Source organism: Lepus europaeus, chromosome 7 (assembly GCF_033115175.1).
Source record: "Lepus europaeus isolate LE1 chromosome 7, mLepTim1.pri, whole genome shotgun sequence".
Classification (NCBI taxonomy): Eukaryota; Metazoa; Chordata; class Mammalia; order Lagomorpha; family Leporidae; genus Lepus; species Lepus europaeus.
In genome coordinates this window covers 37,352,233-37,365,859 of record NC_084833.1, presented here as the reverse complement: position 1 = coordinate 37,365,859, position 13,627 = coordinate 37,352,233, and the positions used below count along the sequence as shown (strand labels likewise).

The 13,627-nt window shown below is 37.5% G+C and overlaps 1 protein-coding gene across 2 annotated transcripts in view; it reads right to left on the bottom strand.

Moving 5' to 3' along the window:
* KIF18A (kinesin family member 18A) overlaps positions 1-13,627 on the bottom strand; it is an 85,584-nt gene that overhangs the window by 48,321 nt on the left and 23,636 nt on the right. For both annotated transcript variants that reach the window (XM_062196374.1, XM_062196375.1), the window contains exon 10: positions 13,317-13,479. In XM_062196374.1, the coding sequence (XP_062052358.1) occupies positions 13,317-13,479 (163 nt within the window). The remainder of the gene's footprint in view (positions 1-13,316; positions 13,480-13,627) is intronic.

The following is a 13,627-nucleotide window of genomic DNA, read 5'->3' as shown; positions in this document are numbered from 1 at the left end:
GTGGGTACAGGGGCCCAAGGACTTGATTCATCTTCTACTCCATGGCAGAGTGGGATTTGAAGAGCAGCAGCCAGGACTAGAACCAGTGCCCATATGGGATGTCTGCGCCGCAGGTGGAGGATTAACCTACTGCGCCACAGTGCTGGCCCCTAGTAATCAACCTAATTTCTATATTTGATGTGATATTAGTAAAGTGGTATATTTTCTTGTAAGTATGCTATCGTAGCTTATGAAATTAAACCATTCTTTTGTATTTAAAGCTATTTTCCCCTTGACATCACACAATCCCACTGCTTGCAGGAAAATAGGAAATTGAATTGTGAGTCATTTTTATAAAATTACATGTTGAGCGTTTATGGTTTTAAGAAATACAAAGGCCAAATTGAAGACTGTAACTTCCTTTTCTCTTTTCCTTTCTTTGGCCCTAAAATATATTTCTTTCAGTATATTACAATTGAAAAGTTCACACAAGGTCAGACAAATTCCATGATTTGCTTTAATACAGTCAAAAAAGATGTATATCTTGTTTTAGTCATTGCTCCAATTTGAAAGATGTGAAGAAATAGTGTTGTATTGCTAAGTTTTGCCTATGTGGCCTTAAATTGGTTGATACAAATGACAGAAAAGAGAGTTGTATCAGTGTGCTTATCTGTATCTTTCCTGATGGTTGGTTCAGGATCCATGCAGATAATCTCAATAGTTTTGGAGTTTTACAGAGGTAAAAATTGAGATTAAAACTAATTTTGGGGTGTCTAGCCCCTAGGATCTTACACATTATCATGGAAACTGTGAGACAATATAGGTTGGCCTTTCTGGGCTATCTGCCAATAGACACTGAATTAAACAATTATCAGATATGGCTACACCTGAAATAATAGATTTCTATAGATTAGAACCATCTACAGTTGATTTTTGAAGTGGAGAATGAAAACACAAACAAAAACTATTGAAACCGATCAGAGACCTCCCTCTCTTTGGGTAAACTCTAATTTCTTTCTGACTTTCAAGCAAGATGTATTATTGACATTTGGGGTATACAATAATAAAAATATTATCATTATCATCTACATAGAGGATGTGAGCTTATGAAAGATTTAATGCAAGGCAAAGGTGGCTAACAGAAGTCACAGCCAAGCCTTAGACAGCCATAAAATTTTACTTGACATTCCTTTTAAGGAAATTATGAGGACCAAGGAGAAGCAGACTCCATTTCAGCCTGGAGTCCATTAGAGGAGGGAAAATGGTTGATGAGTATTGTCATTCTCACAGAGGTTCTTGACTACTCTGGCTTCTCTGGTTAATTACAATACCTCAATTGCACTTTGACAAGGTAAGACATTAATAAAAAACCTTCAACAAAGAAACTGAATAGTCAAGAAGATAAAACAAAACAACAAGTAACCCTTCAAAACAATCAGTGTGCCAGGAAGAGGAGTAAGAAAGATAGCTATAATACAGATTCTCCAGGTGTGGTACAGGGATCCTAAGGATCCTTGAGAGTTTTTGACGGAGTTCACAATGTCAAAATTATTTTTATGATAACACTAAGCCTTTTTAATTCTTACTTGCATACACATTATAAAGGTTTCTAGAGGTTAAAGGATGTGTAATAGTTCAACAGGGTGTCAAAGAAGCACTTGCAGTGCCTGTATCCCATATGGGTGTGGGTTTAAGTACTGGCTGCTACACCTCTGATCCAGCTCCTTGCTAATGGCCCGGGAAAGCAGTGGAAGAGGGCCCATGTGCTTGGGACTCTGTGCTGATGTGGGAGAACGAGAAGAAGCTCCTGGCTCCTGCCTTCGAATCAGCTCAACTCTGGCCATTGCAGCCATTTGGGGACTGAACCAGCAGATGGAAGATCTCTCTCTGTATCTCTGCCTCTCAAATAAATAAATAAATCTTAAAAAAAAAAAGGAAAATATAATTAGTGACTTTTATAAAAATGTTAGCTATGTTATGAAATGATATTTTCCAATGAACAAATATATTTTTATGAATTTCAGTTTTAATTTTAACATAATTAATATCAACAGATGGAATCCGTATAAATAATAGCTCTTTGAGGTCCTACATAATTTTTTTTATAAAGTGGAAAGAGATCTTGACACTTGAAGTTTAGAGTCCACTGGTATTATTTTGCTTTAACATTTACAAATGTTGTAGGCACTCTTAGAAACCAGAGTAGGAAATGATCTGTGGGTCCCATGGCAGCAATATTTAATATCAGAAAGATCCTAACTGAAAATCCCAGAAAGTATGGATTTGACTTTTGACTAATTTTTTAAAGATTTATTTACTTATTTGAAAGTCAGGGTTACAGAGAGAGAGAGAGAGAGAGAGAGAGAGAGAGAGGAGGAGAGGAGAGGAGGAAATGAAGAGGGAAGGAGGAGGAGAAGGAGGGAAGGAGGGAGGTAGAAAAGGAGGATACAGGGAAGGAGGAGACAGGAAGAGACAGAGAGAGATCTTCCATCCACTGGTTTACTCCCCAGATGGATGCAATGGCTAGCAGTGGGTCGGGCAGAGATCAGGAGCCAAGAACTTTCTCTATGTCTCCCATGTGGGTGGCAGGGGGCCAAACATTTGGGACATCATCTGCTTTTCCCAGGGCATTAGAGGGAGCTGGATTGGAGGCAGAGTGGCTAGGACATGAACCAGTGCCCATATGGGTTGCTGGTGCTGTAGGCAGTGGCTTTACTCACTATGCCACAATACTGGCATTGACTTTTTTTACTTTTTAGGTGCATATGATGTATCCTCATGATGCTCCATGGAGACATTTCCCTTGCAGGTAGTCCTATGGAATCATTATTCTAAAATGGCAAGTTAAATGTTTGGGACTACATTCTAAAATATGCACATTAAATTCTGACATTAAAGTGAAATGTTTCCCATTAAAGTTTCAAATGCTTTATATATTTCATCAACAAAATACTCAGAATGCCACTAATGTCTTAAGAGAGAATAAACACATAATTCTGACATTCTGCATGCTATTGTTGCGTTGTAAAAGAGAACTGATGCTATGATAAACTCTAAAAATAATTTTACACATTATCTTTATGTAACCATAAAATTACCCAGGAGCTTCACTTTAATACTAATCTCAGAGTCAATTCTCTACTTTTTATATCTGAATCAATGTTAGGAGATTCTTTCAGCACTCTTAATGAATAGCTACTTTTCAAAAGATTGAAAACATAATTCCTAGTTCTACAATGGTAAAACTGAAGTTTGACACTAATGTGTAAAAACAGAACAAGAACCCAAATCAGTTTCTGATGTTTTTCTGTTTCTCCATGGCTTAACTTAACAACTTCGAGTTTATATCTGCATTGCTTACCAAGTCTTATAATAGTTATAAGAGTTGAAAAAAGACTACTAAACAGAATAAAGATGGAAAGAGTAAGACATTAAAGAAATCTAGTCAAACCCATTCCATTACTCCATGTCTTGATAATTCCAGACATTCAAAATTCATTGGGTGAAAATAATAATAAAATAACAACTTTTAAAATTAGTTTGTCATCAAACAGAGCAAGGTTATTAATTATACTAAATAAGAATATACAAATGTTTAAAGTATCACTTGGTTTCTGAGCTCTTATAATGCCACTTGGTTTCAAAGATTTCCTTTTGGTTACAAAAATAGATGTTAAATTTCTGGCAACAAATATTTCTATAATCTGTTCTACCAGCCTCTCTTTCCATCTATTGTCAATAATTTCCAATACAGCAAATATGCCTTACATTTTGTTCCAACCTCAATCCATTTGTAGTGGTGAACTCTGACTTCTTTCAGGTTCAGAAAGAACAGGTTATGGAAATAGATCGACTTTTAGCGTGTTTAATACAGCAGCAACAGGTAGGAAGTGTTGAGTCTAGTAACTTTCTTCTATAGATACAGTCCTACAAATATGCTGTGTTCTGGTCAAACAGTTATCTTATCTTGAACACAGTGTTCCTATCAGTATTTTAATGTAAAGCGCAGTGCAAATTTTGTCTTTCCACTAAGAACCCCTTTTTAATCACCACAACTGAAAGCTACTATTTTCTCTTCTGAGCAGCCACAGTGTTTATACTACTTATAGTACAGCAGTGTGATGAAGACTGCACACTGTAAAATCAGACAGCTACAGTTTAATAATGGTGCAACTCCAGACAATTTATTGAGTTTTAAATCCTCTTGCTCATGGATGGTAATAATTTTGGATCTATCTCATAGGATAGTTATATATACTAAATGAATTAATCTATACAAAGGACTTTGAAAAATGTCTAGGGCTGGCATTGTGACGCAGCAGGTTAGGCTGCTGTCTGTGATGCTTGCACCACATATCTGAATGCCAATTCGTGTCTCCGTTTTTCTGCTTCCCATTCAGCTCCCTGATGATACAACTGAGAAAGCAGCAAAAGAAGCTCTAAGAACTTTAGCCCCTGACACACACATGGGAGACACAGATGGAGTTTCAGGCTCCTGACTCTGGCTTGGTCCAGTCCTGTTGCAGCCATTTCAGGAGGGATCCACTGGGTGAAAGATGTCTGTCTCTTCCCTGTCATTTTTTCAGATAATAATTTTTTTTTTGACAGGCAGAGTGGACAGTAGAGGGAGACAGAGAGAAAGGTCTTCCTTTTTGCCGTTGGTTCACCCTCCAATAGCCGCCGTGGTAGGCGCGCTGTGGCCGGTGCACCGCGCTGTTCCGATGGCAGGAGCCAGGTGCTTCTCCTGGTCTCCCATGGGGTGCAGGGCCCAAGCACTTGGGCCATCCTCCACTGCATTCCCTGGCCACAGCAGAGAGCTGGCCTGGAAGAGGGGCAACCGGGACAGGATCGGTGCCCCGACTGGGACTAGAACCCGGTGTGCTGGCGCCGCAAGGCGGAGGATTAGCCTACTGAGCCGCGGCGCCGGCCTCAGATAATAAATTTTAAAAAATAAAAAATTGCCTGGCACTGCTCAACAATATTAGTTGGTCTTATTATTATTATACTCCTACATATGACAATTAATAGTGCCTTGTCATTTTTTACTATTGAATTAGCATGTAAATAAGTGAAAGCAATACAGTGTCTCATACTTTTCCATTGTGTCTAGCACAAGGCTTTGCATAGAAACATGTTAAATAATAACTGTTGTTAAAGTTGTGATATTAACTCAATATCAGAGTCCCATGACTGTATTTCTTGCCTTTGATCAAAAAGTCAGATAATTACAGATTCAGATACCTGAACCATATTTAATAGATATCAACATAAAACCTGAAAGAGAAATTACTATTCCCACTAAACATTATTCTCTATAAGAAGTACTAATAAAAAATTGATAAGAACATTAAGAAGTTCTCAAAAACAAATTCTTGAACTACAGAAATCCTTCATGGACAAGATAGAAAATCTCTCTCGTGAAAATGAAATAGTAAGGAGGAATCAAAATGAATTGAAACAACTAGTGGAACAAGAAATGGTGATAGTGATGAGAAATCATAATGAAATGAAGAATTCAATAGATCAAATGACAAACACATTAGAGAGTCTTAAAAACAGAATGGACGAAGCAGAAGAGAGAATATCAGACTTAGAAGACAGAGAACAGGAAAGGAAACAATCAAATCAAAGAAAAGAAGAAGAAATCAGAAATCTAAAAAATACTGTCAGGAATCTACAGGATACTCTTAAAAAACCCAACATTCGGGCTCTAGGAGTACCTGAAGGCATGGAGAGAGAGAAAGGATTAGAAGGCCTTTTTAGTGAGATACTAGCAGAAAATTTCCCAGGTTTGGAGAAAGACAGAGACATCCTAATACAGGAAGCTCATAGAACCCCTAATAAACATGACCAAAAGAGATCATCACCACGACACGTCGTAATCAAACTCACCACAGTGAAACACAAAGAAAAGATCCTAAAATGTGCAAGAGAGAAACGCCAGATTACTCTCAGAGGATCTCCAATTAGACTCACAGCTGACTTCTCTTCAGAAACCCTGCAAGCTAGGAGAGAATGGCGAGACATAGCCCAGGTGCTAAGAGAGAAAAACTGCCAGCCCAGAATATTATATCCTGCAAAGCTCTCATTTATGAATGAAGGTGAAATAAAGACCTTTCACAGCAAATAGACATTGAAAGAATTTGTCGCCACTCGTCCAGCCCTGCAAAAGATGCTTAAAGATGTGTTACATACAGAAACACAGAAACACGGTCACCAATATGAAAGAAGGTAAAGGTAGGAAACCTCACACCAAAAGATCACAGGAATCTCAAACCATATATTAGAAAGTATCTTTGGCTAATGGCAGGGCAAAGTTACTCCTTCTCAATAGTCACATTGAATGTTAATGGCTTGAACTGTCCAGTTAAAAGACACCGATTGGCTGACTGGGTTAAGGAACAAAACCCATCCTTTTGCTGCTTACAAGAAACCCATCTATCCAACAATGATCCATACAAGCTGAGAGTGAAAGGCTGGAAAAAGATATACCACGCCAGCAGAAATGAAAAGAGAGCGGGCGTAGCCATCTTAATATCGGACAACATAAACTTTACCACAAAAACTGTTAGGCGAGACAAAGAGGGGCACTATATAATGATTAAGGGATCCATTCAACAGGAAGATATAACAATTATCAATGTATATGCACCTAATTACAGGGCACCAGTTTATTTAAAAGACTTGTTAAGGGACCTAAAGGGAGACTTAGACCCCAATACAATAGTACTGGGGGACTTCAATTCTCCACTCTCAGAGATAGATCAACAGGACAGAAGATCAACAAGGAGACAGTAGATTTAAATGACACTATAGCCCAAATGGATCTAACAGATATCTACAGAACATTTCATCCTACATCTAAGGACTTTACATTCTTCTCAGCAGTACATGGAACCCTCTCTAGCATTGACCACATACTAGGCCATAAAGCAAGTCTCAGCAAATTCAAAAGAATTAGAATCATACCATGCAGCTTCTCAGACCACAAAGGAATGAAATTGGAAATTGGCAACTCAGGAATCCCTAGAGCACGTGCAAACACATGGAGATTGAACAACATGCTCCTGAATGAACAATGGGTCATAGAAGAAATTAAAAGAGAAATCAAAAATTTTCTGGAAGTAAATGAGGATAACAGCACAACATACCAAAACCTATGGGATACAACAAAAGCAGTGTTAAGAGGAAAGTTTATATCAATAGGTGCCTACATCAAGAAATTGGAAAGGCACCAAATAGATGAGCTTTCAAGTCATCTCAAGGATCTAGAAAATCTGCAGCAAACCAAAACCAAACCCAGTAGGAGAAGAGAAATAATTAAAATCAGAGAAGAAATCAACAGGATTGAATCCAAAAAAACATTACAAAAAATCAGCCAAACGAGGAGCTGGTTTTTTGAAAAAATAAACAAAATTGACACCCCATTGGCCCAACTAACTAAAAAAAGAAGAGAAAAGACCCAAATCAATAGGATCAGAGATGAAATGGGAAACGTAACAACAGACGCCACAGAAATAAAAAGAATCATCAGAAATTACTACAAGGACTTGTATGCCAGCAAACAGGGAAATCTATCAGAAATGGACAGATTCTTGGACACATACAACCTCCCTAAATTGAGCCAGGAAGACATAGAAAACCTAAACAGACCCATAACTGACACAGAAATTGAAACAGTAATAAAGGCCCTCCCAAAAAAGAAAAGCCCAGGGCCAGATGGATTCACTGCTGAGTTCTACCAGACATTTAGAGAAGAACTAACTCCAATTCTTCTCAAACTATTCAGAGCAATCGAAAAAGAGGGAATCCTCCCAAATTCTTTCTATGAAGCCACCATCACCTTAATTCCTAAGCCAGAAAGAGACACAACATTGAAAGAGAAATACAGACCAATATCCCTGATGAAGATAGATGCAAAAATACTCAATAAAATTCTGGCCAATAGAATGCAACAACACATCAGAAAGATCATCCACCCAGACCAAGTGGGATTCATCCCCGGTATGCAGGGATGGTTCAACATTCGCAAAACAATCAACGTAATACACTACATTAACAGACTGCAGAAGAAAAACCATATGATTCTCTCAATAGACGCAGAGAAAGCATTTGATAAAATACAACACCCTTTCATGATGAAAACTCTAAGCAAACTGGGTATGGAAGGAACATTCCTTAATACAATCAAAGCAATATATGAAAAACCCACAGCCAACATCCTATTGAATGGGGAAAAGTTGGAAGCATTTCCACTGAAATCTGGTACCAGACAGGGATGCCCTCTCTCACCACTGCTATTCAATATAGTTCTGGAAGTTTTGGCCAGAGCTATTAGGCAAGAAAAAGAAATTAAAGGGATACAAATCGGGAAGGATGAACTCAAACTATCCCTCTTTGCAGATGATATGATTCTTTATTTAGGGGACCCAAAGAACTCTACTAAGAGACTGCTGGAACTCATCGAAGAGTTTGGCAAAGTAGCAGGATATAAAATCAATGCACAAAAATCAACAGCCTTTGTATACACAGGCAATGCCACGGCTGAGGAAGAACTTCTAAAATCAATCCCATTCACAATAGCTACAAAAACAATCAAACACCTTGGAATAAACTTAACCAAAGACGTTAAAGATCTCTACGATGAAAACTACAAAACCTTACAGAAAGAAATAGAAGAGGATACCAAAAAATGGAGAAATCTTCCATGCTCATGGATTGGAAGAATCAATATCATCAAAATGTCTATTCTCCCAAAAGCAATTTATACATTCAATGCAATACCCATCAAGATCCCGAAGACCTTCTTCTCAGATCTGGAAAAAATGATGCTGAAATTCATATGGAGACACAGAAGACCTCGAATAGCCAAAGCAATCCTGTACAACAAAAACAAAGCCGGAGGCATCACAATACCTGATTTTAGGACATACTACAGGGCAGTTGTAATCAAAACAGCATGGTACTGGTACAGAAACAGATGGATAGACCAATGGAACAGAATAGAAACACCAGAAATCAATCCAAACATCTACAGCCAACTTATATTTGACCAAAGATCCAAATCTAATCCCTGGAATAATGACAGTCTATTCAATAAATGGTGCTGGGAAAATTGGATTTCCACATGCAGAAGCTTGAAGCAAGACCCATACCTATCACCTTACACAAAAATTCACTCAACATGGATTAAAGACTTAAATCTACGACCCGAAACCATCAAATTATTAGAGAGCATTGGAGAAACCCTGCAAGATATAGGCACAGGCAAAGACTTCCTGGAAAATACTCCAACAGCACAGGCAGTCAAAACCAAAATTAACATTTGGGATTGCATCAAATTGAGAAGTTTCTGTACTTCAAAAGAAACAGTCAGGAAAGTGAAGAGGCAACCAACAGAATGGGAAAAAATATTCGGAAACTATACTACAGATAAAGGATTGATAACCAGAATCTACAAAGAAATCAAGAAAATCCACAACAACAAAACAAACAACCCACTTAAGAGATGGGCCAAGGACCTCAATAGACATTTTTCGAAAGAGGAAATCCAAATGGCCAACAGACGCATGAAAAAATGTTCAAGATCACTAGCAATCAGGGAAATGCAAATCAAAACCACAATGAGGTTCCATCTCACCCCGGTGAGAATGGCTCACATTCAGAAATCTACCAACAACAGATGCTGGAGAGGATGTGGGGAAAAAAGGACACTAACCCACTGTTGGTGGGAATGCAAACTGGTTAAGCCACTATGGAAGTCAGTCTGGAGATTCCTCAGAAACCTGAACATAACCCTACCATACAACCCAGCCATCCCACTCCTTGGGATTTACCCAAAGGAAATTAATTTGGCAAATAAAAAAGCCATCTGCACATTAATGTTTATTGCAGCTCAATTCACAATAGCTAAGACCTGGAACCAACCCAAATGCCCATCAACAGTAGACTGGATAAAGAAATTATGGGACATGTACTCCATAGAATACTATACAGTAGTAAGAAACAACGAAACCCAGTCATTTGCAACAAGATGGAGCAATCTGGAAAACATCATGCTGAGTGAATTGAGCCAGTCCCAAAGAGAAAAATATCATTTGTTTTCCCTGATCGGTGACAACTGAGCGCCAAAGGGGAAACCTGTTAAGTGAAATGGACACTATAAGCAACAATGAACTGATCAGCTCCTGTCCTGACTTTAGATGTACAATGTAATACTTTATCCTTTTTAGTATTTGTTGTTGTTGTTGTTGTTCTAGTACTATTGGTTGAACTCAGTAATTAACACACAATTATTCTTAGGTGTTTAAATTTTAACTGAAAAGTGATCCCTGTTAAATCTAAGAGTGGAAAAAGAGAGGGAGGAGATGAACAATTTGGAACATGCTCAATCGGACTGGCCGCAAATGGTGGAGTTAGAAATGTGCCAGGGGATTCCAACACAATCCCATCAAGATGGCATGTACCAATGCCATCGCACTAGTCCAAGTGATCAATTTCAGCTCACAATTGATAGCTCTGATAGGTCTAAGAGTCAAAGAGATCACACAAACAAGACAAGTATCTGCTAATACTAACTGATAGAATCAAAAAGGGAGAGAATGATCCAACATGGGAAGTGGGATACACAACAGACTCATAGGATGGCAGATGTCCTAAACAACACTCTGGCCTCAGAATCAACCCTCAAGGCATTCAGATCTGGCTGAAGAGCCCATGAGAGTATAGCAGGCATGGAAAGCCAAGATATCATGGAAAAAAAAAAAAAAAAAGACCTAAATGAATGATCTCTGTGAGTGAGATCCCAGTGGAAAGAACGGGGCCATCAAAGAAGGGGGTACCTTTCTCTGAAGGGAGGAGAGAACTTCCACTTTGACTATAACCCTATCGGAATAAGATCAAAGTCAGCGAACTCTAAAGGCTTCCATAGCCCTGGCAACTCATGACTAGAGCCTAGGGAGATTACTGACGCCATGAACAGGAGTGTCAAATTGTTAAATCAGCAACAGGAGTCACTGTGTACTTACACCCCATGTGGGATCTGTCCCTAATGTGTCGTCTAAAGCCAAGTGATGCTATAACTAGTACTGAAACAGTATTTTTATACTTTGCGTTTCTGTGTGGGCACAAACTGATGAGGTCTTTACTAATTATATACTGAAGTGATCTTCTGTATATAAAGAGAATTGGAAATGAAAAAAAAAAAAAAAACCTGGTGTTAAAATGGAAATGGCATAGAAAATTAATTAATTTGAAAAAAAAATTATGTAGGATCTCTGTCTTTAATGTGCTGTACATTGCTATTTAATGCTATAATTAGTAATCCAATGGTAGTTTTTTCACTTGATGTTGCCATATGGGCAAAATGTTGAAATCTTCACCTAATATATACTAAACTGATCTTCTGTATACAAAGAGAATTGAAAATGAATCTTTACATGAATGGAAGGGGAAAGGGAGCGGGAAAGGGGAGGGTTGCGGGCGGGAGGGAAGTTATGGGAGGGGGGAAGCCATTGTAACCCATAAGCTATACTTTGGAAATTTATATTCATTAAATAAAAGTTTAATAAAAAAAAAGTACTAATAACTAAAACAAAATATACAATTCTTAAAATAAAAATATGGTACTATTTCAGAATTACATCTAGCAAACATATAAACAACAAAGTATTATATTAATCCTATGAGATAATCTGTTATTTGCATCCCATTATATTTATCAAATTAAACTGACAATTTTCATTTTAACATTAAAGTGCATATATAGTGGCAAGTTTCAAAGATAAAAATTTAGTTTTTATTCTGCAAAAAAAAGAATGTGAGAGATATTTTAAGTGAAATTTGAAAAAAATAAAATTAGAAAGGAATTTTCAGTAAGATAAGGCACACAAAAATAGTAAACAAATTATTGATTTTTATAATACGGTTTAGTAGCTTCTGATAAATTTGTATCAATGATACCATTAATGAATGCCTGTGATTATTTTTTAGTATATCAACATCTTACCTATTTCAGAGGCTAAGAAAAAAGTAAAATGCTAGTTTGTTAAAGCATTCTGTAAATTACATAAAATATGACAAAACTTACCATTGATGAATAGCAAAACTAGGGAGAATGATTATCTAGTATTTTAAAAATGCTCATTTTTTTGATCTTTTGTAATCTGTAGTTTCACATGTCTAGCTATAAAATTATTTTATACTGCTCAGAATGAAGCTTCTTGAATTTATCTTATTGGTCCTATAAAATTCTCAACCATAAATTTTTTACACAATTGTCCTTTCTCACAATCTCCTCCTGGAAAGCCTAACAGATGAATGCGTATTTTCAGTTTGTTATATGATACCTAGTCTACATATGCTATCTTTAAAAATCTATTTATTTGTTTGAAAGGTAAGGAGAGGAAGGGATTGAGAGAGACACACACAGATAAAAATAAAAGGCAGAGCTTCCATCTGTTGGTTTACTCCCTAAATACCAGGGGCTGGACCAGGCTGAAGCTGGGAATTGGGAACTTAATCCTGGCCTCCCCATGTCAGTGGCAGTGACCCAACTAGTAGAGCCATCACCTGCTAACTCCAAGGGTTTATATTAGCAGGATACTGGAATCAAGCACAGAGCTAGAATTCTAACCTAGAAACTCTGATATGGAATGTAAGTTATTTAACCACTAGGCCAAATCCATTCCATCCACATATACTATCTCTTTATGCTGCATTTGGAGCTCACTTCAGCGGTATCTAACAGTATTCTTCCTTGAAAAAAAAATCTGATGATAAGTTAGAAACTAATGCTTGCATCTGCTCCCAGACTGCTACTACTGCCGCACCTTTGGTAAAAAATTCTCTCTGAGTGTTAACTTCCTTTTAAGAACTCCATAGGGGCCTGAGCTGTGGCATAATGGGTAAACCACTGCCTGCAGTGTAGGCATCCCAAATGGGTGCTGGTTTGAATCTTGGCTGCTCCACTTCCCATCCAGCTCTTTGTTATGGCCTGGAAAGCAGTAGAAGATGACCCAAGTCCTTAGGCCCCTGCACCCATGTGGGAGACTTGGCAGAAGCTCCTGGCTCCTGCCTTCAGATAGGCCCAGCTCTGGCCACTGTGGATATTTGGGGAGTGAACCAGCAGATGGAAGACTTTTCTCTCTCTCTGCTTCTCTGTAACACTGCCTTTCGAATAAATAAATGAATCTTTAAAATAAAAAAGAACTCCATAAACCCCACAGAATATTTCCTGGTGTTTGTAGAAAATAGATGACTAACTAATTCGTCTATTAAAATTCAAAAGTCCCCATGTTATTACATTCTATAAATATAATCATAAAATTGTTAAATACCTTTTCTACTTTGTCTTCAGAACACATCATTTCTATTTGCTTATGACACTGTTGTTGATAGAATGACTTAAGTTCATTTTCTTTAAGCAACATTTCCAATTTCAGATATTCTTGTCTGATTTCTTCTCTATTTTGAAACAAGCAGTTCAGAATTTCGTGAAATCTATAGAAAACACGTTGCATAATTTTACTAATTTTGTGATAAACCATACACAATTTCTTTAAAACATGCACAAAGTACATATCACTTACAGAATTTTATTCAATGATAAACAACAAATAGCTTAGAATGATTGTTTCTCATTACAGAA